This window comes from Cornus florida, unplaced genomic scaffold (genome assembly GCF_030987335.1).
Source record: "Cornus florida cultivar Cherokee Brave unplaced genomic scaffold, ASM3098733v1 CherokeeBrave_3.0.0_Hap2_Chr03, whole genome shotgun sequence".
Lineage (NCBI taxonomy): Eukaryota > Viridiplantae > Streptophyta > Magnoliopsida > Cornales > Cornaceae > Cornus > Cornus florida.
This window is the reverse complement of record NW_026775573.1, coordinates 39,367,295-39,394,233: the sequence shown is the minus strand read 5'-3', so window position 1 is coordinate 39,394,233 and position 26,939 is coordinate 39,367,295. Positions and strand designations below refer to the sequence as shown.

The window sequence follows — 26,939 nt, the reverse complement described above, 5'->3', positions numbered from 1 at the left end:
CAATAATCAATGATTGTATCACAAACCTTTTATCGAACACTTGGTGCCATCTGACACACCTCATCTCCCGAGATAAGCACTTGAATCCACACTATCACACCAACTCAACCTGTAATACCGTACTCTTACTATTTATGATAACTTGAAACAATTATTGACCTTTGACCCAACATCGTGCTGAAGAGAGATTGATTCAAGAAAAATGGCTGGCCAGGCCATCCTCATCCTCAATCTGATCTCAGCACAGACGTCGTTCTTGTTCTCAAGTCCAGACCTCAAATACAATCTCACACAGTCTGCCAAACGACAATGGGATCCACTCACCATCAATCTATCACTCTACATAACCTCAATAACTATACAGTTATATACCTATTCTCAGAATCCCAATCAAATCTCAATTACATAACCATAACAAACAAAAACAACACAGCATTAAATGTTTCAATCATCGACCAACACCAAAGCTTTCTAATTTTCTCATAATACCCATACCAGGTAAACAATTCCATAACATCATCCGATCCAATTCTAACCTCGTTAAAACATACAATACAACTATCTCATACCTAATATCTAAAACCCAAGATCAATCATTCCTATTATCCTCAATGGAATTCCATAATCATTCTTTAAATGGATAACATTCATTAATACTAACACCTATCCTCAAAACATTGCTAGAATCAATCACCTATAGAAGTATCTGAATACATGTGTCACATCACCCATTCATCCTCAACCTTTCATTCATGACAGTATCCTTGCCGCCACCGTAATTAACAAACATTAGAAACACAATCCTCATTCGGCAACCCATGCCTCGCACCCCATCGGTCAAAACCATACTCAAAACGAGCACTACAGGAACCAAAGACTCCACCTCCTTTCGAGGGAGTGAGTCTACCCTTTTCAACTAGAGCTTTTACCGTTGAATCCTAACAACATAACAAACCACCCACACAGGTTCGTCCACCCACGGACACGCACAACTACTAATTGGAGAACAAAACTCACGACAACCAACGTCCTTACCAGGACCAAGACAAATGAAAAGGGTAATGAGCCCCGTTCCCACAAGAGATGATGACTCACACCTAAGTGCACCCGTCAACCTGTCACACGCTATTCATCAATCATCCAACCATGGACACCCAATCTCACCTGAGATGTAATGAACTCATTATACACAAGGAGGAGAACCAACTAGGAACACATATGAGACCATGAATACCAACCTAAGTGACATCACCACCCACAGACCATTCTACACAATTGACATAGGAACCTCGCATACAATGCTCCACAACACCCATGCTAACCCAAACCAATCAGATCCATACCACCCATTCGTCGAGCACTTAAGATACAACTCACAACACAACTATCGGACAAGAGTACCAATGCTCACAACACACCAACACTAAAAACAATTATAGCCCTTCGAACACTACGTCACATTCTTCCTAGAATCATTCACTCCTCAACTAACAACTTCCACGCCATAAAATGACACCTTACCATCCACTTCAGCCCTACCAACCCAGGCGACACTACCTCGATCACCGTACACCCTAAACCTGTGACCCCAGTCACAACAACCCATTAACTCTTCAAGAGAAAAAGAATGCTTACTTGGTAATACCGCTCTCACCAGCTCTAAGGACTAAACTGTCCACAATCACCTTGATTAACGTACAATCCTATCACCTACCTGACGACATATAACAAATAACTCAAAATCTTTATGTCACATTCGAATCACAATTTTAACTGTTCTACTCCTCAACACTAATCATCACACCATAACATCTTCATTGCCACTTATTTAAGATAACGGTTCAAATCTATCATCCCATCAGACCACTAGGTCACTATTTACCACTTGAAAAGAACATCCATACGGCAATGTTATGTCGACGAATCCTCAAAATAAAAAAAAAAAATGCACATAAAAATCCAAATTGCTCAACACCCCACCGTCTTCTTAAAACCATCAACAATGCAATCAATCACCACTTTCTTCTCGAAAACTGCGGTCACCCCCAAACTGATTTACTCTACAATACAGGAACCTCAAGTACTAATACCCCATGATCACCCTTCCCAAAATAACTACACAACTCCTCCAATTCCTTAGAAACAACAAGCCTCCATTACCTACCGTTCCTTCAAATGTAATGAACTATACTTGAAATCTAACTAGGCACCCGAGTCATACATCCCAAATAACAGATCCCTCGGTTCCAATTTTATCGTCATTACCATCACTATCCCCGTTAACCGTTAGGCCGAACATCAACCAAAAGAAAACACTAATAAAATGCTAGAAGTAAATGCAATTACATACCTTTGACTATAGAAGGTCTCTCTGGTGACTCAACAGGAAAAACAACTAGACTGACTATACAACCCTGAGTCTCCCATTCATGTGACCCTCCAAGTTGAACACCAATCTGTGATACGGAAGGTCGAGTCGGTCCTTGCCCTGAACCTACCCTGCCAACTAGAATTCCACCTCTTTTGGGACAGTCCTTCTTCCTTTGGTCAGGCTGACCACATATAAAACAAACTCTTAAACTAGGCCGATCCCAAGGGCACTTTGCTTTCAAATGACCTGTCTGTTTGCACTTATAGCATGCCTTCTCGACCATAGGAGATGTCTCCAGCGGTGACATAACAACGACGGGAGAATGAAAAGAATCACCCTTTAACATCTTTTGTACCTGACTCTCGGACAACATCCCCACCTCCTTAACCTGATTCCACAACTTCCTATCTCCTAATCTGTCCCTAACCCCTTTTTCTCTCTGACTGTGCCATCGACCTCTGAGTTTCCATGATTTGTGCACGTACAAAGTTTGTCATAGCCTCAACCAAATTCTTGACTAAAAGGTCCCAATCAAAGAGCTCGTCCTACTCCCTATTATCATCTGCTTCTCTACGTCTCTTCGGAGGCATGACTCTAAAAATGGAAAGAAAAAAGTAAAATACAACACAATCATACAACCCCAACTCAAAGCTTTGAACACTCACATGTATTAAGGGCACTTAGTCATGAAATATGAACCCGCTCTATAGTCGTACTCTAAGCATCGCACAAAATGCAAATAAAGATCAGGATGACTACACGCCAAAAGCTCAATCCACGAGCTAGAAACCCATGCCATAAGTTCGACAAGAACTGGCACTCAAACAACCCTGGAGCATCCAAGCTCCTTACCTACTCAAGTCAAAACTTACACAACCCTCAATGCCATGACAAATACCCTACCGTACTAACAATCATCCCATGCTCGACTGTACACATGCATAAAAGTACATAGGTATACATACAAGACATACTTACATATATACATAAAATAACTGGAATATAACCCTCGACACAACCGTGTCCTATCACATTAGTTTAAATAAAGAGTTCACCAAGTTCTTATGTGAAATTAATTATCTCTTCTATTCTCATCATCATTTCGCATACTACACACTTGCATAATCCGTACTCACTGCTCACCATTAACATACTTCTCATACTTATCATCATATCGAGACCAACATGCTTTCAATCACCATCATGGTAATAGCATACATTATTTTAAACACATAAATATGTGACCACATAGACAAATAGGTAAGTATGTAAGTAAGCATGCTTTCCAAAATCGTAAATACATAAGCAATTAAACAGAAAAGCATGTTTTTCAATTAACAATAATTTTAACACATAGGCACATAAACAATGCAATTCAACTTCCCCATGCAATCCTAGGCAGGCCTTTACCCGTCGTCCTACTAGTTTTCGAACCATGGCGCTCTGATACCATTCTATAACGACCCAAATCCTCATGGATCCAGATCATTAAACGGGTCCTTGCCAGACCCGAAATTGTCCAAGGGTAATACGGTCCTTTCACATTAAATTCAATTATCATGGTCCGAAAAGGGCAAGATGGTAATTTGTTACAGTTCAAGTAGTTTGAGATTTAAAGGGTATAATAGTCATTTACTTGTATCACGTAATAAATAAAATAAGGTCAAAGACAATATAGTCTTTTCGGTGGTTAAAATTTAATTAATGCATATTATTGGGTCATAAAATAATTATTCGCAACATTAATTTGGTGTTAGAGAGTAATTGGGAAAGCTAAATAATAAAAAAAAAATTATATGTGGAACAGGAACTGATCGACGTATATACATTATACGTCAGCTGGTTTAGGTTATGAACAGTGGAAAAACCCACTGCCGAGATACCGGTCGACGTGTGGGAAGGTACACGTTGATTGGTTTGGAACGTGCACAGTGAATAGCTTACTGGTTTGGGTCATCCTCACTCACTGTCACCGAGATACACTAACTTTGAAAGCCAATCACCCACACCACTACACTCACGTACATACATAAATACATTACAACATCCACAATAACAACAACTACAACGTTAACATAATTTACCACACATTACCAAAATACACTAAGGGATTAAATGTTGGTAAAACTTAATTACATTACTCCACTGGCCATGTACATGATAAATACAAATATTTTACATGTTACAAACGTAGTACATCTTTAAGTCAACATCTTTACAAAATAAGTTCAAGCTCTACAAAAATGCATCCAAAATGCTCCCTAAGGGCTCTCAAGCATGAGGTGGATTATCATCCGCCGACTCTTTGCCATGTCCTAAAAAATGTAAAGTGTAGTGGGGTGAGCAAAAACTTAGTATATGGCACTTAAGATACGCCTCTCGTATCCCCGTGAACCCACAACAAAGAATAGAACCATGGAAATCAAGGTCATACAATGTCGGGAAATTACAACATGGTTTTCAATCTCAACATAAATAATATGATGCAATGGGGATGCAATGCATGCCGATGTCGCTCCCCATTTTTCACATTTAAAATCATCACTTTCAAACTGTTAATGTAACCCCCTTTGGTACTCCCTCGGCACCGAGAGAAGGATTGGCTACTATCCCTGACCGTTGGTACCTCCGCATCGTCATTTGGGGCCCAAATAGCTCAACCACGCTACGGCAATCTCCCTAATTCCCTCTAGGTTACATTAACCTACTGGCCCTTTGGTGACTCCGCGGCGACCGGGTTTTCATAAAATACTTTAATCAAAGCTTCTTTCCCAAAATTCCACTATTTCATTTCAAATCAATTTTCCCCTTTATTTCATTCCCAATGTTTGTGCAAAATGCATCATGCTATATCAATAATCACCATTCCACAATTTATTCGACTTAAACTATATAACATACTTTACTAGAAATTTCAAGGAAATTACAACATGCTTTCATATAGCAATTGTAGCAAGTTGACAACACAATAATTATAGGAAATATACATTTAAGTATGCATCTCATATAACCCAACTTGTACACATGTTCATGAACTTCAACATGTCAAATAAATCATTTTAGAGGTAATCAACACAAATAAGCATATTAGGCAACAATTAACAAAGGAAATTCACAAATGAACAAGAAATTACGTGGATTAGGAACCCCTACCTCTTAGAATGCAAAAACCCACAAAATGGGTCAAGATTTTCGGACTCCCTAGGTTGCACAAAAACTAAAATTACTGGTACACACGCGTAGAGCTAGCAGTGGTCTCCGTTTTGCCGCAAACAGCACTCAAAAATTCTAGGTTTCGAGAAAGGAATCTTGATTTGAAGTTTGGAACTCAAAACAAAAAGAAAAATCAAGAAGAAAAGGGAAGAAGAAAGAGCTACGGGAGTGAGAGAGATTTGAGGCCAAAAATGGTCTGTAGACCATTTCATGAGAGTAAGTGGCGGGTCCCGCCACTTTTCTTTTCTTTTCTCATTTTTCTTTTGTTTTAATTCTACACCACATAAATACATGTAACACACCATCATACAAATGATACATAGCTCACATAATTCAAAATGTAGGAAACACAAATGGACTCAACTAAAATACCGTACGAAAAACATGAAAAGACAAAAATGCCCTCAGGGCGATGAAATTTCTAAAAAATTGAAAAATGCTGAAAATCAGAAACATCACCATGGCTGTTAGCCAAATTTATGATGATGATTTTCAAGTAAATTTTACACCCTTGTAACTAAGAAAAATGGCGAATGCGTTATGAGAAGAAGTGGAATTTTTTTATTTATTCAGATCCTTCTTTTATTTACTATTTTGTAGTTATAGATGAGACGATTTTGTGGTATGGAGACTTAGTCATGTGAACTATAATGATTTAATCAATTTGTTTAATAATAATCTTGTTCTAGATTTGCTAAATTGAAAAAGCAAAAAAAATAAGGTGTGTGGACCATGTCAATTAGGAAAGCAAACTAAAGACAAAGTGGAAGAGAGAGTAATTGTGAATTGAGGTGAAAATTTTGATGGGGTGTTGTTGAGGATTTAGGTGAGAACCTTTATAAACCTATAGGAATTCCTCCACCACCTTTGGATACTTCCACATCTAGTAGTTATACAGTTTGAGGGAGTCATCAGTTGATAATTTGATAGGGTCAAGAGATTCAATTGGTACTAGAAGTAAAGTACGTGGTAAAATAAGTTACTCATGTTCTATGGACCAATTTGAACCTAAATTATTGATAAAATCACTTATTAGCTTATGAATATGCAAGAAGAGTTGAATGAATTTGTTAAATATAAAGTTTAAGAATTAGTGCATGACCCTAGGGATGTGAACATCATAGTGACCGAATGGATCTTAAAAAAAAATTTGATGAACATGGCCAACTAGATTCGTTACACAAGGATATAATCAAGTCGTATGATTTGATTTGGATGAAACTTTTGCACCAGTTGCTAAACTTGAGTCTATTTGTCTTCTTCTTACTCTTATAGGTCACTTTAAATTGAAATTGTTCAAATGGATGTGAAAAGTATTTTTCTTAATGATATTTTGCAGGAAGAAATATATGTAGCACAACCAAAAGGTTTTATTGATCAACATAATTCTAATTATATTTTTTATTTTAAAATGGTTATTTATGGTTTGAAAAAAAACTCCTACAGCAAAACAAAATGAGAGGTAGCTGTAACGACCCGAACCCGAAGATCCGAATTGTTAACCGGGTCCTTACCCAAACCCGAAGTCAACTAAAAACATTACCATCCTCTCTTATATCAATACATAATATACGTGTCATCCCAGGGTTTATAAATTATAATAATAATCATAATAATAATAATAATAATAAATGAGATCATAGCTACAAAATATGTCAAACAGTCCCCTAACCCATCAAAACCTATGGAGGAACGTCGTCCGCCACTTCCTTCCCGTGACCTGAAAAAACTGTTAAAATGATGGGGCAAGCTAAACGCTCAGTAGGAAATGTCTAAGACACACCTCTTATGACCCCGTGAATCCACATAGAAAATAGAAAGTAAGAGAACGAGATCATATCTCGGGAGTCAAGTAAAACCACTGTATCATCAACAAACATACATATCTCAACCAATTACCAAATGCACCACTTATGCCAATGATGTGCCATGCCATGCAATGTCACTCCCCGTTTCCGAAACCATACTGTTTCAACTTCCAAACCATTAGTGTAATCCGACCCAAGGCACCTCCAAGGAGTTACGAAAGGAGGATTGGCTAACCATCCACGACCACAAAGCACCTCCAAGGCGTCGCATCCGGCCTGGTTAGCTCAACCAAACTAAGGTCTCTCCCTAGTCCCCTCTTTAGACCACACTAACACCACAAACCACTAGGCGCCTTTTAGGTGTCCAGGTTTTAACAAACACTTTAAAAAAAAAAAAAAAATCCCCAAAACAATTTCATTGGTTTAAAAAAATAATTTTCTCCGTTTTCTTTCCCAATGGATGCATGAATACTTCATGCTTCACAATTTACCATAATTTTCATATCATCAAACCTTAACAACATTCCATACTAAAGAAGAATTTTCTCATCAATTTATAGCATGCTTTAAGTCAACAAAATTTCTACAATTACACCTATTAAATAAGGATATAATCGCAAAAGCATGCTTTTCATAACCAATCAACAAATCATACACACATATATTATTTACACATAACACACATATATAACACATCATACATCTAGCATCATAGCAATTTCTCAAGAAAAATTTACAATAAACCAATACATTCCATCTACATCATGATCATATTATTAAGGAAAATCCTAACATTTATTTTCATAATTTCAACATCATTTTTCTTAACAATTAAAAATCATGGGGCACCTAAAATGTCAATACTAAGCATGTATCTTCACCACCAAGTATATAATCATGATCATTGGTTCAATTAACACATATAATACATTCATCACCTTAATTACATACCACCACAACAACATAGGCAAAATTGCTAAAATCAAACATGCTTAGAATCAAATTAAAGGGGAAAACTTACAAAAGATCAAAGAAAATATGAATTAGAGCACCCCTACCTCTTAATTATAGAAAAGCCCTAAATGGCTCTAAATATTCGGAATTCTTGGAGTGGCCGAAAGCTGAAATTGATTATATAAACTTGAAGATCTCATCGAGTTCTTCTAATTGCTGCAAACGCCACTTAAAATTTCTCATTGGTTGAGAAGTAATCAAGGATAGAAGTTGTAGAAGAAAAAGAGAAATTGTTTTTTTCTTTTCCAGCGAGAGAGGCTGGTCGTGAATCTGCCAAATGGTAATGGCTTAGCCATTACCTTTGTTATAAAGCATGTGGGTCCCACCATTTATTTTATTTTCTTTTATTTTTTTTCTACACCACACAATTATATATACACATTTAATAATTCACATCCACATAAATATAATAAATAAGATGCATGAGGTGCAAATGGACCCAACTAAAAATTCCTGTACGCAACAGTTCCGGCAGCGGGTCCCACACGGGACCGTTTACCCCGAAAAACAAAAAAAATGCAAAAATGGCAACCCTTGCATTTCAAAGAGTCCTAAACTCAATGAAATGTCCCAATCAACTCTCTGACACACCCAGCACACCCCACGGTGTTCGGTACGTAAAACGAGAAAAGACAAAAATACCCTCAAAAAATCATAAAATTCCAAAAATTGGAAAATTATAAAATTTGGAAACAGTATATTCTACTCTCCTTAAGAGATTTTGTCCTCGAAATCTACCCTCCTTAAAGAAGGAGACCCACAGCCACACAACTTCCCAAGAAACACCTCACCAAACTATAAGACTAAAAGTTCAACAACCTTATTGCCTTTAAAATCAGACGCCAATAGGCAATCACACACTGCCATCACTAAAACCCAATGCTCACCACCCTATAAGGGTACTCATCACTCACAACATCCTAACACAAGACCCGCTGGTATGCTCTACGCTATTCCCGACTCAAAACGGACATCGGTTCACTTAATTTGCACTGCCACGAAAGGCTCCAAATCCCGAAAGAAAAACGGTCATCAATCTACCTAATATGATAACATCCGATCTCAACTCATCCTTTAAAGAACATACAAAATCCCAAACAAAGAACCCTGCCCATCTCATAATCAAGCTCATCTTTAATCTACACATCTCTATCAGACCGAACACTCACTACCAAACACTTTACTACATTATTACATACCCGTACAACGACTACCAACCACACCACGCGGCAATCACTAAACTTATCATCCTCAAGATGACTAAACAACAAATCTTCCAACGACTACATAATCATGAGTCACCATAGCAATCAAACGTATTATCTTGTACCTAGAACTCAAATCCTTAAAACAAGATCTTCAATAATCAAAGATCATACCGCAAACTATTTACCAGTCACTTAGTACTACCTAACACACTTCGTCACCCAAAACAAACCATCTGAATCCACACTGTCATACTGACACAATGCGCAAAACCGTACTTTCATTATCCTTGACAAATCGAAACAATCATTGACCTTTGACCTGACATCATGCTGAAGAGGGACTGATTCAGGAAAAATGGTTGGCTAGGCCATTCTCGTCATCAATCCTGTCTCAACACAGACGTTGTTCCTGTCCTCAGGTCTAAACCTCAAACACACTCCCACACAGTCCACAAAGCAACTATGAAATCCACTTACTGTCAATCCATCGCTCTACGTAACCTCAACAACTATACAGTCATATACCTGCTCTAAAAATCCCAATTATACTTCAATAAAACAACCATAAAAAACTAAAAGCAATATGGCACCAAATACCACAGTCATCAACCAGCATAAAAGATCTTTAATTCCCCTCTTAACACCCATACCAGGTAAACAACTCCATAGCATTACTCGATTCAATTCTTACCTCATCAAAACACACAATGCAACTATTTCATGCCTGAGATCATAAAACCAAAGTCAATCTTTCCCATTATTTCTCAAGGGAATTCCACATTCAGTTTCTTTAATCACTTAGTTCTAAGGCGACATCGACACTTATCCTCAAGACACTGCTCGAATCAAACGCCTATAAAAACATTTGAGTACATGACTCACATCACATCACCTAACCATCCTCAAGCTTACAATTCACAACACACCCCTAGCTATCACCGAAAGTATTAGACACCGAAAGCACAATCCCTATTCAGCAACTCGTGCCGTCAAAACCACCCTCACAACAAGCACTACTAAAATCAAAGAGTACACCTCCCTCCGTGGGAGTGAGTCAACCAAACCTCTACCGATGAACTCAGCAACATAACAATTCATACACAAGTCCATCCACCCACAAACGCGCACAACTCCTAAATAAAAAACAAGACTCATGACAAATGACGTCCTTGCCAGAACTAGAATAAATGGAAAGTATTCAAACCCCGCTCTCATAAGAGACTGACGACACTTACCTGAATGTACCCGACATCTTGTCACATGCTACACACCAACTGTCCAACCATGGACACCCAATCTCACTTGAGATGAACTAAACTCTTTACACATAAAGAGAAGAACCAAATGGATACCCATACAGAACTACGAACTCAATTCTAGGCGACCTCGCCACTAACAGATTGTCATACACTATTAACACAGAAACCTTGCCTACGATACCCCGCAATGCCCATGCTAACCAAAACTAATCAGATCCCTACCACCCATTCGTCGAGTACTAAGATATAACTCATAACACAACCATCAGACAAGAGCATCAATGCTCACAACATACCAACACTAGAAACGATCATAACCCATCGGACATCACATCCCGCCACTCCCAAATGACAACCCATATGCCATAAAATAACACTTTACCACCCATTCTATTACTACCTTCCTAGATGATATTATCTCGATCACCATGCACACCCGACTCGTGACCTCAGTCACAATAACTTACTGATTCGTCAAAAGAAAATGGTGTCTATCTGGCAACATCATCCCCACTAGCTCTAAAAGGCTAAACAGTCCGCAATCGCCTCGACTAGCGCATAACCCCATCACCTACCTGACAACACATAACAAACAACTTACAATCTATAATCCATCCTCGGATCATACCTGAAACCATTCTGCTCATCAGTACTAAACATTATGCCATAATATCTCTACTATCATCATCCTCGAATGACAACTCAAACTCACGTCTCACCGACTCAACAGGATACCGCCAAGCGATCTCTCTTCAAGCATCCCTAGGATTACACCATTATAATAAGAGAGTATGCCTCACTCTCGACACTCCCCACAGTAACCACTACATACCACTAGGATAGAACCTTTACACGGCAATGCCATGCCGACAGATCCCAAAGAAAAGGAATGAGCACAAAAACCAGAATGCTCAACACCCAACTGTCTCCTCAAACCATCTATAATATAATTAGTCATTAACACTTAATTAACTTCTCCAACCATTCTTCCTAAAACAATCTACATACTCAACCAAAAAAACCTTACACCCTAGCGTCAACACCATCACTTTCCCTTTTTACGATTCCTCTGAACACCCCTGGCCCCGATAAAAGTCAAATGGGGCTACCAACTAAACCTACGAGATTACCCTCGTCATAATCATTCTAATCATCAGTCTATCTCTTCGGTTCCTCAAACAACTAGCATTTCAATGACCCCATACTACCTGCCTTATCGTGCAACCTTGCACTATACAGCTAAAACTGACCACTATACCTTACCTCGAGACTTTCTCGACAATCATGACAACCTATAACCCCGTTCATCCACCATGTTATGTAATCAACTCACCGAGAGTCACGCTCCTATACCTGTCCGAAATGAGGATCACTCCTCAATAAACTAGTCTATAAAACAGATTCTTACAAGACCACGAAATGATCCACATCTCACAATCGGACATCCGGCACTGGCATGACTCCAGTCAATGCCTACGTCACCCTAGACCTACAGAGTCCAACAATCCCCTTAACAACCATGACCAACACGATTCCTTAAACTGTACCAAAATACTCGAAATACACGTCTACAACCCATAGACTACACTCGTGACTCAAGCAATCCCCTATCACATCCACCACAAACCGGTTCAAAAAGAACCTCCGCACCAAACCGTGACCCAAGCCACAAACACAAACCCCCTAAGGTCACACCTTTCTCCTACGAACCCTTACTCCGTACACCTGACCCTTCTAGTCACAAAACCCATGCACTAACATATGAAACTCATATACCACATAGACACCATGCTAAGAAACACGAACCTGCTCTAAAGTCGTGCTTTAAGCACCGCACAAAATGCAACAAAAAGACTAGACTGATTACACACCAAATAGCTCAATCCACGAGCTAGAAGTCCGCACCATTCGTTCGATAAGAACCAGCACCCCAAACAACCCTAGAGCAACCGAACTCCTCGCCTACTCAGGTCAAAACCCACACAACCATCCATGCTCATTCGCATACTCCTATACATGTATACATATATATATATAATAACCGTATCCCATACCATAATACAATCATACCCTATCATTTAAATTTATTTATTTATTTATTTTAAAAATACTTGCATAACCATGCCTAATAACCATCACAATACCATGCTAGCTCGTTACTCGTCACATTAATATTTAAATTAGAACTACACACACCGTCCACTTTTCGTCACCATACTCCTCATACATAGTCAACATGCTTTCCTTTTCTTTCACATTTCATTTACACGGTTATATCATCTAATTATTCCTCGTACATGACCATATAACATAAACTTTAACATATAAACATATAAATGTACAAACGCATAGCAAGGAAGCATGTCTTTCAAAACTGTAAACACATAAACATGTAAACAAGTAGACAGTTACACATGCTTTTCAAATAACAAAACGCTTTAGCAAATAGTCACATAAATAATGCAAATGACTTCCCACACAACCCTAGGTAGGCCTCTACCCGTCGTCCTAATGGTTTTCGAACCATTGTTCTGATACCAAATTTGTAACGACCCGAAGCAGAGGGTCCGAATCGCTAACCGGGTCCTTACCTGAATCCAAGGTCAACTAAAAACATTACCGTCCTCTCCTATATCAATGCATAATATATGTGTCATCCCAGGGTTTATAAATAATAATAATAATAATAAAATGAGATCATAACTACAAAATATATCAAACAGTCCCTTAACCCATCAAAACTTGTGGAGGAACGTCGTTCGCCACTTTCTTCCCATGACCTAAAAAAATGTTAAAATGATGGGGTAAGCTAAACGCTCAGTAGGAAGTGTCTAAGACACACCTCTTATAACCCCGTGAATTTACATAGAGAATAGAAAGCAAGAGAATGAAATCATATCTCGGGAGTCAAGTAAAACCACTGTATCATCAACAAACATACATATCTCAACCAATTACCAAATGCACCACTTATGCCAATGATGTGCCATACCATGCAATGTCACTCCCCGTTTCCGAAACCATACCGTTTCAACTTCCAAACGGTTAGTGTAATCCGACCCAAGGCACCTCCAAGGCATTACGAAAAGGGGATTGGCTAACCATCCACGACCACAAAGCACCTCCAAGGCATCGCATCCGGCCTGGTTAGCCCAACCACACTAGGGTCTCTCTACAGTCCCCTCTAAACCACACTAACATCACGGACCACTAAGCGCCTCCTAAGCGTCCGGGTTTTCACAAACACTTTTCAAAACAAAACTTTTCCCCAAAACAATTTAATTGGTTTAAAAAAATACTTTTTCCCTTTTTCTTTCCCAATGGATGTATGAATACTTCATGCTTCACAGTTACCATAATTTTCACATCATCAAAGCTTAACAACATTTCATACTAAAGAAGAATTTTTTCACGAATTTATAGCATGCTTTAAGTCAACAAAATTTCTACAATTACAACAATTAAATATGGACATAATCACAAAAGCATGATTTTCATATCCAATCAATAAATCATACACACATATATTATTTACACATAACACACATAGAGATACACATCATATATCTAACATCATGGCAATTTCTCAAGAAAAATTTACAATAAATCACATACATTCCATCTACATCATGATCACATTATTAAGAGAAATCCTAACATTTATTTTCATAATTTCAACATCACTTTTCTTAACAATTGAAAATCATGGAGTACCTAAAATGTCAATACTAAGCATGTATCTTCACCACCAAGTATATAATCATAATCATTGGTTCAATTAATACATATAATACATTCATCACCTTAATTACATTCCACCACAACAATATAGGCAAAATTGCTAAAATCAAACATGCTTAGAATCAAATTAAAGGGGAAAACTCACAAAAGATTAAAGAAAATATGAATTAGAGCACCCCTACCTCTTAATTGTAGAAAAGCCTCAAATGGGTCCAAATTTTCGGAATTCTTAGAGTGGCCAAAAGCCGAAATTGTTTATATAAACTTGAAGATCTCACCGAGTTTTTCGAATTGACGCAAACGGAACTCAAAATTTCTCATCAGTTGAGAAGTAATCAAGGATAGAAGTTGTTGAAGAAAAAGAGAATTTTTTTTTCTTCTTTTCCAACAAGAGAGGCTGGTCATGAATCTGCCGAATGGTAATGGCTTAGTCATTACCTTTGTTATAATGCGTGTGATTCCCACCAATTATTTTATTTTATTTTATTTTCTTTTTTTCTACACCACACAATTACATATATACATTTAATAATTCACATCCACATAAATATAATAAATAAGATGCATGAGGTGCAAATGGACCCTACTAAAAATTAGTGTACGTAACAGTTCCGGTGGCGGGTCCCACACGGGACTGTCCGGCCTGAAAAACAGAAAAATGCAAAAATGGCAACCCTTACATTTCAAAGAGTCCTGAACTCAATGAAATGTCCCAATCAACTCTCGAACACACCCGGCACACCCCAAGGTGTCCGGTACGAAAAACGAAAAAAGACGAAAATACCCTCGAAAAATCAAAAAATTTCAGAAATTGAAAAATGGTAAAATTTGGAAACATTACAGTAGCTAACCAAATGATATGAGAAATTAACTTCTTATTTAATGCAAAAGGACTTTAGGAGAGGATGGAATAGATAAAATATTATTTATATTCAAGAAAAGAAAAGATTTTCTTATTACTCAAACTCAAGTGAATGGCGTTGTTTTTGGTTCTACATATGATAACATTGTTCATGAATTTGTTAAAAACACGAGTAATTCTTTTCGAATGAGCATTTTTAGTGAACTTTCTCTCTAGGTTTTCGAGTGAAACAAATTGATGAGAAGATATTTATTTCTCAAACTAAATATGTAAAGGCCTTAGTAAAGATTGAGTCTCTTAATAATTGCTTGGACCGTTAGAAGACCACTCAATTTTTTTAACAATTGATTATCTTCTACGTACTGAAATCAACTAAGTAAACCTGTCATTTTTTATGCACACCAAATTGCCCACTTTTCTAAATAATAATAATGGTAATTGCAACGCAACCATGTCATTCTTTATTTTCTAAAATTCATTTTCTTTCATACGCAATCCATGGTGTGCTCTGAATCAGTATGAACATTCAATGTGAATTATATGAATTAGCTACCCTCCTCACCCAAATTGCCCACTTTTCCGATCCTTAGATAAACAGGAAACTTAACAACCTTCCGGTCATTGCCATCTTCGCACCAAGCACGCTTAAATTCGTCGATCACATCATCCTTGAGGAGCTCGACACCCTTCTCCAATGCCGTCTGATATGCTGACCCTGATTTCTTGTATGCAAGATATTCCTCTAAATCCATCAATCTTTCTGTCTTGAATTCAAATGGCCCCGTGTGATCAGCTCCGTCCACCGGCTCAAATGGAAAGTCGATGCTCCTGTACTTGTCCGCGATCAATTCACGGCCAGGAGTACAATAGGGTCTTGATTCATCAAAGTAAAGTCGTCGAAAAATTGAGTCAATAGTGTCATTGACTTCGGGGACAGTGTAGGTCCAAGCTGCAATCACTCCATGGGGCTTTTTGAGTACTGTGTTCACTTGTTTGTAGAATGTGGGGAGGTGAAACCAATGCAAGGCTTGAGCTACGGTCACAACGTCAACGCTTGCTCGCGCTGCCACGCAGTGTTCGAGCTCGGCTATGGACATGTTGGGAGGGGTATATTGGTATCGGACATTGGGGAGTTTGGTTGCAAAGTCCAGTTGCTTTTGGCTGGTGTCTGTGCCTATCACATTCTTGTATATCCCAGCTAACTGAAAAGACGTAATTATGTTAGAATAGTACTATTCATATTACAAACTGAAGATGTTTTATTTTTGTTCAAATTCAGAAAATATAACCAATTCCATATCTTTATATTTGTCTTCCTATATAGAAGAAAAGAAAAGATTGTAACCTCATATATACATAAATTAATTGGACCACTCGGTAAAAATGCATGTGTGTATATATATAGAGTAAGAAATTGTACCTCATACTCCTTAATTTTTATTTTAAAGTAATATTATAATAGAAAATTCTTATAAGACAAGTCTTGATTTTCAAATAAGACATGTCTTGGCCGCTAAAGAATAGTATTAATTCCATATATACATAAATTAATTGGAAGAGTTAGAAATTGTACCTCATACTCCTTAATTTTTATTTTAAAGTCATATTATAATAGAAAATTCTTATAAGACAAGTCTTGATTTTCAAATAAGACATGTCTTGGCCACTAAAGAATAGTATTAATTCCTTCTTGTCTACTAAGGAATTTGGTATGAGAATCTATAAATAGACACCTAGGTTAGTGTTGATAGGTGTGAGAGGATAGACATGTAGCCTGTAAGGACAGCCTTGCGAAAGAGTGAGTTGTGTACAATTGGTAGAGAGAGTTTGTTAGAGAGGTGAAGAAAACATCTGGTGCATAGGTGTGTTTGATGAGTTTCCAAAGAGGATTTCTTCGTATTATATCTGTTCATTCAAGAAAGTTTCTGATTGAGAGGGTGTCTCGTAGTGCAAGGTGTATTGGTCGGGTATTGGTCCCTTACCATGGGAGTAAGAATATATCATAAAACACTCTAGGAGAACAGTTGGTGTACACGAGCCAATGTTCATGTAATACATTTACATGATTATAGTGGAATCTCCTTATCTATTGACATAACCCTTTGGGTGAATCATGTAAATCTTATGTTGTGCATGTGCACTATTGCATTATTGTTGTGGTAGGATCTTTAATATGGTTCCATATATTCTTTGTGATTTGTTGTGCCTAAAACACAAGTTTGTGAATACTTGGATCGATCAAAACTGAAGAAACTTCCATCACAGTAAGTTGGGATAACATCAATTGATTCATGGGAAACTTCCCTCGATTGAAGGGCACAACATCAGAAACAATAGGCGCGGGATTTGGTTTCCAAATTGAGATCTGGTTCACATTACAATGATGTTGATTCACGCTTCTTCCACTATGCACTAGTTCCAACACACACATATATATGCAGAAATGATAACTTGTATAACCGGTGAATACAAAATCTATTAACACTAAACAATTTATCATTGGGTATGATTATTATGTTTTTTTTTTTTTTTTATAGTAATTATCTATTTTACAAATAAATTATATGTAACGATTATTATGTTTGGTGTGGAGAATATTAGAGTGTTTCACAATTTCATCATAATGCTTTATTTGAGGCGGAGGTATATATGAAGAGCTTGAGGTGAAGCTATAAAGAGATCCTTATTCAAGGTGAAGTTATGGAGGAGCACATGAAGACATAGACTGATCATGTGTTGATTAGGTGAATGATTTGGGAGGTTGAAGATTTGTAGACTTGATTTGGCTACTGCCAATGTTGAACCGGTTCAGCGGGTGGTTCAAGACTGACGTCAACTTTGGTTATTACCAAAGTTGAACCGATTCAGTTTTTTTTTGAACTGGTTCAAGTTGGGCAGTGAATTGCACCACGTATCATAATAAAGTTAAAGCGGTTCAAGTGTAGCTGAACCGGTTCAACTATCCTTGGAAGTTACGTGAATTGATTTCTTTATTGGTTTTGGAATTGGGAAAGAAATTGTACCTGCTATTTCAGAGTTGAAGACAGATATGATAACTCCCTTGTTGGCAAGTTGGGGAATACTTGTCCAGTAAGAAATTGGGTTTTGAAGACTCTATAAATAGAGATGGGTTTAGAGAAAGAAAATTCTAGAGAGAAAAAGATGGTTGAGATTGTGAGGAAGAAAAGAGTGTGTAATCAAGTTTTTTAAGTAAAGTTAATCGTTCTTCGCCCGTGGGCTAGGAAAATTTTCAAACCACGTAAATCTCGTTTTACTTATATGTGTGCGTTTTTTATCTATTATATTTATCAATTGTGTGTGAAACCCTAACAACTGGTATCAAAGTCATGACGACAACTATTACAAATGGAAAGTACGTGGTTGAGAAGTTTGATGGAAGAAGGAACTTTAGTCTTTGGAAAGTTCGGATGCAGGATTTACTGATTCATCTTAGTCTAGGAGATGCTCTGGGTAAGCAACCAGAAAAAATGGAAGACACATATTGGGCGAAGATCAACTTGAAAGCAATGGGTGCGATTCAATTGACGTTGGCGAATGATATTATGAATGATGTGATAAAACAAGATTCGGCAGCAGACATGTGAAAGAAGGGGTGAGCCTACAAGAACATCTTGGTGAGCTCAACAAAATTATTTATGATTTGCCTAATATTGATGTAAAGTTAAGTGATGAGGATAAAATAATTATTTTGTTAACATCGGTAAGCTCTACCCATAAACATTTATTCAATACTTACCATTTCGGTGGAATAAGTTAAGAGTGTTTTGTTCTCTAATGAAAGTTAAATGATGAAAAAAGTCGTGATGCCCAGGCTCAAGTTTTTATTGTTCAAGATAAAAAGAGATTTAGAGCTCCGAGAAACCTTGTGCCATTGTCAGAAAAAAGATGCTATAAGTGTGGAAGAAAGGGACATATTCAATGGTATTGTCCAGAAAGAAAGGAGAGTGCATCCACTGATGTTGTTGTGTGTGAAGATACGAAAGAAGAGAGTGATAATGATGAAGCATTATCAATCATTGATAATAAGGGAGAAGCTAAGGAATAAATATTTGATCCTGCTTGTTCCTTTCATGTGTGTTCTCATAAAGAATGGTTTGCTACCTACAAACCTGTAAGTAATAAGGTATATGTGGGGAGTACTGATGTTATGGGAATTAGAATAATTAAAATCAAGACAACAAATGCATGGTTTGGTAAGAACTCTAACGAATGTACGTCATATTCCAAGTGTTGGAAGGAATGTAATCTCTGTAAGAGCATTGGATTCCAAGGGTTGCTGGTATGAAGTGAAAAATGGATTGATGAAGATTAGAAGAGGGCCACGTGTTATGCTTTTGGGAAGGAAGGTCAACAAACCTTATATTTTGCTAGAAATACTATACTAGGTGGAGCAATTGCAAAGACGGAATGGAAGCCTGTTTCGAGATCTACTAGAATGTAGAATCAAGAACAGCAAGAGAAAGAAGAGGTCTTGACAATTGCAAAAGCACCAGCCTTTATCCCAAAAGCAAGAAGAGTTTAATTTGGTGATGCGAAAGTAGATTCCAAGTTTAATTATTTGAACTTGGAATTTGCTAAGAATAGATGAGTATGGTGGTGTGGCGAAGAACAATAAGAAGAAGAATGGTGAAATTTGAGAAAATGTGGAGACTGTTTGAGTGTTTCTCAATTTTATCATAATGCTTTATTTGAGGTGGAACTATACATGAAGAGCTTGAGATGAAGCTATAAAGAGATCTTTGTTCAAGGTGAAGCTATGGATGAGCATGTGAAGACATAGACTGATCACATGTTGATTACGTGAATGATTTGGGAGGTTGAAGATTTGTAGACTTGATTTTGGCTACGGCCAAAGTTTAACCGATTCAGTGGGCTCTGAACCGGTTCAAGTGTGGCGTCGACTTTGGCTACTATCAAAGTTTAACCGGTTCAGTTTTCTTTGAACCGGTTCAAGTTGGGCAATGAATTGCACCACGTATGGCAATAAAGTTGAACCGGTTCAAGTGTAGCTGAACCGATTCAACTTTCCTGAAAAGTTACCTGAATTGATTTCCTTATTGGTTTTGGATTTGGGGAAAAGGCTGTAGATTTGGGGAACAAGTTGTACCTGCTATGGTAATTCTTTTGTAGGCAAGTTGGGGAATACTTGTTAAACAAATTGGGTTTTCAAGGCTCTATAAAAATAGATGGGTTTAGAGAGAAAAATTTGTAGAAAGAAAAAGAGAGTTGAAATAAAAAAGTGTGTAATCAAGTTTTTGAAGTAATGTTAGTCATTCTTTGCCTATGCACTAAGTAATTTGCCAAACCAAGTAAATTTCGTTTTACTTGTGTGTGCTTGCGCTTTTTATGTGTTATATATGTTAATTGTGTGTGAATATATATTTTCTAAAAAATAATTACTAATTTTATTAGTCATACTAAACTTGTTGAACACTAATTTAAAATTTAGTATTAATAGCCCATATAAAAAGCTCGATTAAGAGCTTGTATTTTTTTAATTCAGACAAAAAAACTAATAAAACCTTTAGGAAATGAAGAGAAGCAAAAACCTAAGGTTATACAGAGGGAGTGTGTGTGTGTGTTTTTTGTGGTGAGAGAAACTCACAGATTTTGCGGCCTGGCCGCTGCCGGTGCCGACATCCCACGCAAGGTCGTGTTTGGGTGTCTTTGACGCTATGAATTGGAAGAGTGCTTGTGGGTAACCTGGTCGACTCTTTGAATACAGCTTCGCCTGTTTGAGATACAAATTAGCCATATTCTCTCTCTAGAGATCGGTACCAAGCTTTTCTCTATCTCTTAAATAGTTTTATGAACTCATGTGAAGACCGGCTAGCAGACCTCTAAGAACATATATATGCAACAGCAATAGTTTATGCTCGTCTCTATACAAGGAGAAATTTTTTATTTTTTTTTAGAAGTTTGTATATATATATATTTATGTAAATCTTGTATCAGCCTTTATTTCTTTCTCAATTATTATTATATTATATATGATGGAGTCCACCTAATGGTGCCAAGAGTTCAAGGATTTTCAAACCTCATTGTTATTATGTTATGAACATATATGGTGGAGTCCAGCTATAACATGGTCCAAAAAGTCCAAGGATAGTCAGACCAGACTTATCTCATATGAAGCAAATATGAGCTGTATTTCTAATATACATGTACGACATGAAGTAAGTGGTGCATGTATTTGGGCTGGCTTTGTAGGTGTCAAAAGAAAAGTGAAAACTTTGAAAAGGTAATCAATGAGGTGGCTCTTATGTCTTTCCGCCATGTCATATGCCATCTACAAACACATTTATAAATACCTGCAATAATAAATAAATTAAGAAATAATATAATACAAACTGAATAAAAAAAAAAAAAGTCAAAACACACAAGCAGACCATACAGGAAGAAGAATAGCAACGAGAGTGACCCAAAGGTCAAGCCATCATCAAGACAACAGCTCAAAAACTGCATCCACAAAGCACCGCCGACTGAAAAAAATCACCCAAACCCCGCACAAAAAGGCAGAGACACCAAAACCCAACATAGATCAGAGATCTAGCCGGAGACAAAACACTAAATTCACCTTGTCGAGCCAAAAGCAAGCCAACCAAGAGTAGATCTAACCAAACAACAGCAAAACGACGTAAAACCCACCTACCAAACGAACTTATTACACCGCGTTGAGCTTATCAAGCGGTGGGAGGTAACTACCAGCCCCTCCCCACTCCCATGGGAGGGAGGGAGGAGCAAAAGAGAGAAGATGAAAGGAAGGCGGCTGAGGTTTATAGAGAGGCTAAAGAAAAAGTCCCCTTCTAACGTCAGTTCTTATCAACGTGAAATTCTGGTCAACTGAAAGGTTCTTAGTTTTCCTTCTCACATTAAAAAGTAAGAAATTTAGCTATTTATATTTCTCAGAATAGCAAATGAGAATAAGGCTTCTATGTTATTTTTATGCTTATTTAAATTATTTTCTAAAGTTGATAAGTTATTTGTAAGTGTACCATTTGTGAACCTGAAGTTTCACATGCACCTGATATTATCCATGGATCTGAAGTTTCGGGAAGACAATATATTTCACGAGCCTAGTGGTTCATGAAAGTATTGGCTGAAGTCTTTTATATTTTTGAGAAACTTGAAGTTTTGGAAATTTGCTAGCTTGTTAAAGTAGCTGAAAAATAAATTTTGTTAGTGTCATTTAAATGTTATTATTGTTACCTTTTATTTTATCACTATACGGGCATCCACATAGAAAAGAAATATTGTGTTCTTTTACTTCCTTTTCGCATTCTCTGTACTGGTATTCAAATTTTGCTTTCATTATAAGTTTTCTAACTTAGTTCTTACTAACATCATATTGAAATATATGACAACTTATATGATTATAACTATGTTCTTGTACATTTATTATATCTTGATAATGTCAAATCTGACAAAACTTAAATATGTTGACCTTGATATTACGGAAAATAATTACTTATCATGAATCTTTGAAAAGATTTAATTTTATGTCATGAATATTGAAAATAATCAACGGGTCAGTGGCCTAGTAATATCAGCCTCTTACCTCTCAAAGGGAGGTTAGGAATTCAAGTCTCAGAAGAGACGTATGTGTGAGTACCAAAAAAAAAATTGAAAATACAATTAAAAGAGGAAATCAAGGCTGCACAAAAGTATTGATTTTTATTTGTCTTTATTTTAATGAGGAACTAAAGCTCAATATGACTGGATGCACCTCTTATTACAGGAATTTAAAATTGTGAATGTGTAATTTAGCCTTATTTAAAATCAACTCATGATTGAAATTATGTAAAGAAAAATTACTATAAAGATGTGCTCGTGAAGTAGCAATATAAATGTACTCCTGAAGTAGCAATATTGAGAGCAATAGTTTATAAAATATTCTAAGTTGATATCATATCTATTAATGTCTCAACAAATTAATGAGCTTTTGATAAATAAAAAAAAATCACTAGTCTAGTCCAACTAGATTGGTAGCATTCCATGAAGCGAATGCAACCTCATTTCATAATTCTGGACATGGTAACAGTCATAGGTATGACCATGGTAGAGGTAATGTAGACACCCAATTTTTGCCCTCCACTTTTCACAATTTTTTTTCTTTTCTCGGTACCAACCTTGAACCCCTAATCTTAGGGTTGAGAGTTTAGACCCAAGCCCAATAGGATAAAGGTAGGCCAATCCTTTTTCACATTACATACCGCATTGCCATTTCCCGAGACTGGTTATCGGTAAGGCCCACATACTACCTAAAACTGAGAACTGAGAATCTGACCGTTTGATCAAAAATTGGACTACACCATCACACTTAGGACATCTCAAAGCCTTAAAAAACACTTAGATCTACCACATCATGCACTTCCCAGCACCTAATCACTAATTCGCCATAAAGGGCAAAATTGAGACCTTACATTATGATCCCCACATCCAATTTTCAAAATGACAAAAGGATTTCACCATTGAGTCTAGAGCACCCAAAAACCCTAGGGTACACCTTTTCTTATGGCCTCTGTCCTTCTTCGTCATTCAGTTTGACCAAGCCCTTCGGTGGGGCTCGAACGATCAACCCTGAGTTTAACTTTTCACATCGATGGTCAACATTACACACAAAACTCACCATTGTGCTTAAAAGGCCCAAAACCCTTGAAAAGAACTGTAATATTGCCTACCTTCTAGCCCGAGCCTACCTTTGACCAAGTTTCTATGATAGGAGTCAAACGGTCAACTTCGAGGTTTGACTTTTCCAACGAAGAGTAAAATGGACAAACAAACATCGCCAATGAGTTTAACAGGTCCAAAAACCTTAGAAACCATTATAATATTGGCTATGTTCCGGTCCGAGGTCCCTTTGACCAAAATTCCACTCCCAAGGAAAATCAATAAATTCACCACCATGCAGAGAATTTCCAGACCTCACAAAAGGACAAAATATGCCACATCAAATATGTGACATCATCGTGAGGTCAAAAATCTCAAAAATTGATCAGAAATTCAAAAAAGGACACCTAGGGTGTCATGTGGATTCACGCGACACCTTCATTCCTTTTCCTATTTAGGTGGTGAGCCCTCCACCTATCCTTTACCTTTTTAGAAATTACACTTCGGTCCTTAGAAATTGTTTTTTAGTCCTTTAAAAATTGCTTTTTAGTTCCCTAGTAATTGCACTTTAATCCCTTATTTACCAACAGAAAAGACCCTTATTCATCACATTCATGACACACAATCCTTATATTAGTAGAAACTCTCTCTCTATAATATCTCTCTCTACAATAATATACATATACATAAACACACACAAACACATGCCAAATCTTTACACATTTCTCACGCTACTACACACACTCCTCTCCATTTCTTCTTATTTTTTTCTCTCTCTACACTTGTAGAAAGGAGTCTCTTGCTCACCAAAAGCTAGCAATACATCTATGGCTTGAAAGAGGAGGAAAGAGCCACCACAAAGGAGGACTACACATCAAAGTGTGTAAAAAGTTCATTTCTTTACTTATCTCCTTTTATTTCCTTGTCTACTTTCATTTATCTGTCTTTATTGCCCTCTTTCTCATTATCTTGTTATCTTTTCATGGATATTTGATTGAAGCTCACATCTTTATGGGAGTGGTTTCTACGATGATGGTGAACGGTTTTCGAACACTGGTCCACTAGAAACCAAGATCGTAGAGATGTGTACATTTTGTCACTACAATTGAGGTGGCTAGAAATATAGAGTACGGGTTCGAATGCCATACGTCTACCCACCAAAATCATAGAGACAAAGTATTCCTAGCATTTTTCAATCTCTAACAATTTTTTAGGTGTTTTGTGTTCATGACATTACATTTGCATTAAACTGGTCACAAACACGAGTACACGCGTGTTTATTTCAACCGGATGACATTCTTGTCAAACCGTTGTTATAATGAACATTATACACATAAAAGGTGGTTCATGTGAGGTCTCTACAACCTTTTAGAAGCTAACCAAAGTGATTTCCTTTCATAGGAAGCACCGGTAGCTTTTTTGATTTTGGAACCACCACCGTCTTACTTTTTTACACTAAACACCTTCTAAATCATCATCCCAAGGATTCTCGACACTTTTTGCTCCCAAAACTAGCATTGCGTTCACTTTCTACCACTCTCGCTCTCAAAATCGACTGTCTTCAAAATGGTCATTTTTTTCTTTAAAAGAGTCCATTATTGTCATTTTTGACATTCTAAAACCTTTTTTTTTTTTTTTTTTTTTTTTTTTTTTTTTTTATTGAAATGGCCACTTTTGTCATTTTTGACACTTTAAAATGAACTTCCCACAAAGTGGTCATTTTTGTCTCTTTTGGCATCAAAAACATCTTTTAACAAAAAAATTATTTTCGCCACTTTTGACACTTCAAAACCCATTTTTGTTGAAGTGGTCATTTTTGTCACTTTTGACACTTGAAAACCCACTTTTGTAATGGTCATTTGTGACACTTTGGAAACCATTTCTAGCAAAGTGGTCATTCTTGCTTCTTTTGGTACCTAAAACACCTTTTGCGTCAAAATGGTCAATTAAGGGCACTTTTGATACTAAAACGTTTTTGTAAACAAAGTGATTATTTTGGTCACATTTTGAGTCATCAAAAACCACTTCAAGTGAAGTGTGTATTTTTCGAGTCTTAGAAAATAACCTTTAAGAAAAATTACCATTTTCGAGTCCAAAGTTCACTTTACTCCCCCTTCGATTCATACCAAATCAAACATATCATTTTGTAAAATATCAAAAATACGATTTAAATAAACCAATGCACTTTCCAAAACAAGCGCAAACACTTTATACATACACACACATCCCGATAGCACATAAGTTCTCAAAATCATCCCTCATTTAAAGAAACTTGGTGAGAAATAATAATCGTTGTAAATCAAGTCAAGAGCTACTAGATGGGGGAGTTGCAAAGCCAAAGACGGTAAGCAATTAGTTTTTAGTAGAGTGAATTAGAAGTGATAAGCGCTGAATATTTCATATTTGATCCCTTAAACGTACATATGCTAATGCCTTAGCAGTGCCTTTATATTGGTTCTTATGTTTATTTTCGTGTATTTTCTATTTGTAGGTCTTTACCCGAATATATGGTTAATTCCACGGATTTGAATCTTGGAATGGTGTCCCCAATGCTTAAGAAGATACTCCGAGCCTTTCGAGTCAATTTGGGAGTTAACCAGGAAGAATTGAAGAATTTCAAGCCTTAGAGCTCAAGCACAGATCCTCAGTGCTCGAGCACTGATTGAAGAAAAGTAGAAAAATGTCTAAGTGTTTAGAGCTCGAGCACAACACCTTAGTGCTTGAGCAAAGAGCCAAAAAGCTCGAGTATTAACCATAATGCTCGAACACTAATCAAAGGGGAAAAAAAATTAATAAAATTAAATAAAATTTGACTAAGTGTTGAAGGAAAAG

The 26,939-nt window shown here is 37.0% G+C and overlaps 1 protein-coding gene across 1 annotated transcript; it reads right to left on the bottom strand.

Annotated features, from left to right (window-relative positions):
• Nucleotides 1-15,954: 15,954 nt before the first annotated feature.
• LOC132298751 (uncharacterized) lies at nt 15,955-22,108 on the bottom strand. The gene is made up of 2 exons (XM_059795121.1): nt 21,103-22,108; nt 15,955-16,678 (listed from the first exon to the last, which is right to left on the bottom strand). The coding sequence occupies exons 1-2, from the start codon at nt 21,250-21,252 to the stop codon at nt 16,022-16,024; spliced, it is 807 nt and encodes a 268-aa protein (XP_059651104.1). The 5' UTR covers nt 21,253-22,108; the 3' UTR covers nt 15,955-16,021.
• Nucleotides 22,109-26,939: the final 4,831 nt, after the last annotated feature.

Excerpts from the sequence above, each read along its gene's own strand:
- LOC132298751 (XM_059795121.1), bottom strand. The coding sequence starts at position 21,252 with ATGGCTAATTTGTATCTCAAACAGGCGAAGCTGTATTCAAAGAGTCGA. Across the intron at positions 16,679-21,102 it reads GCGGCCAGGCCGCAAAATCT|TTAGCTGGGATATACAAGAA; the intron begins GTGAGTTTCTCT and ends ACGTCTTTTCAG.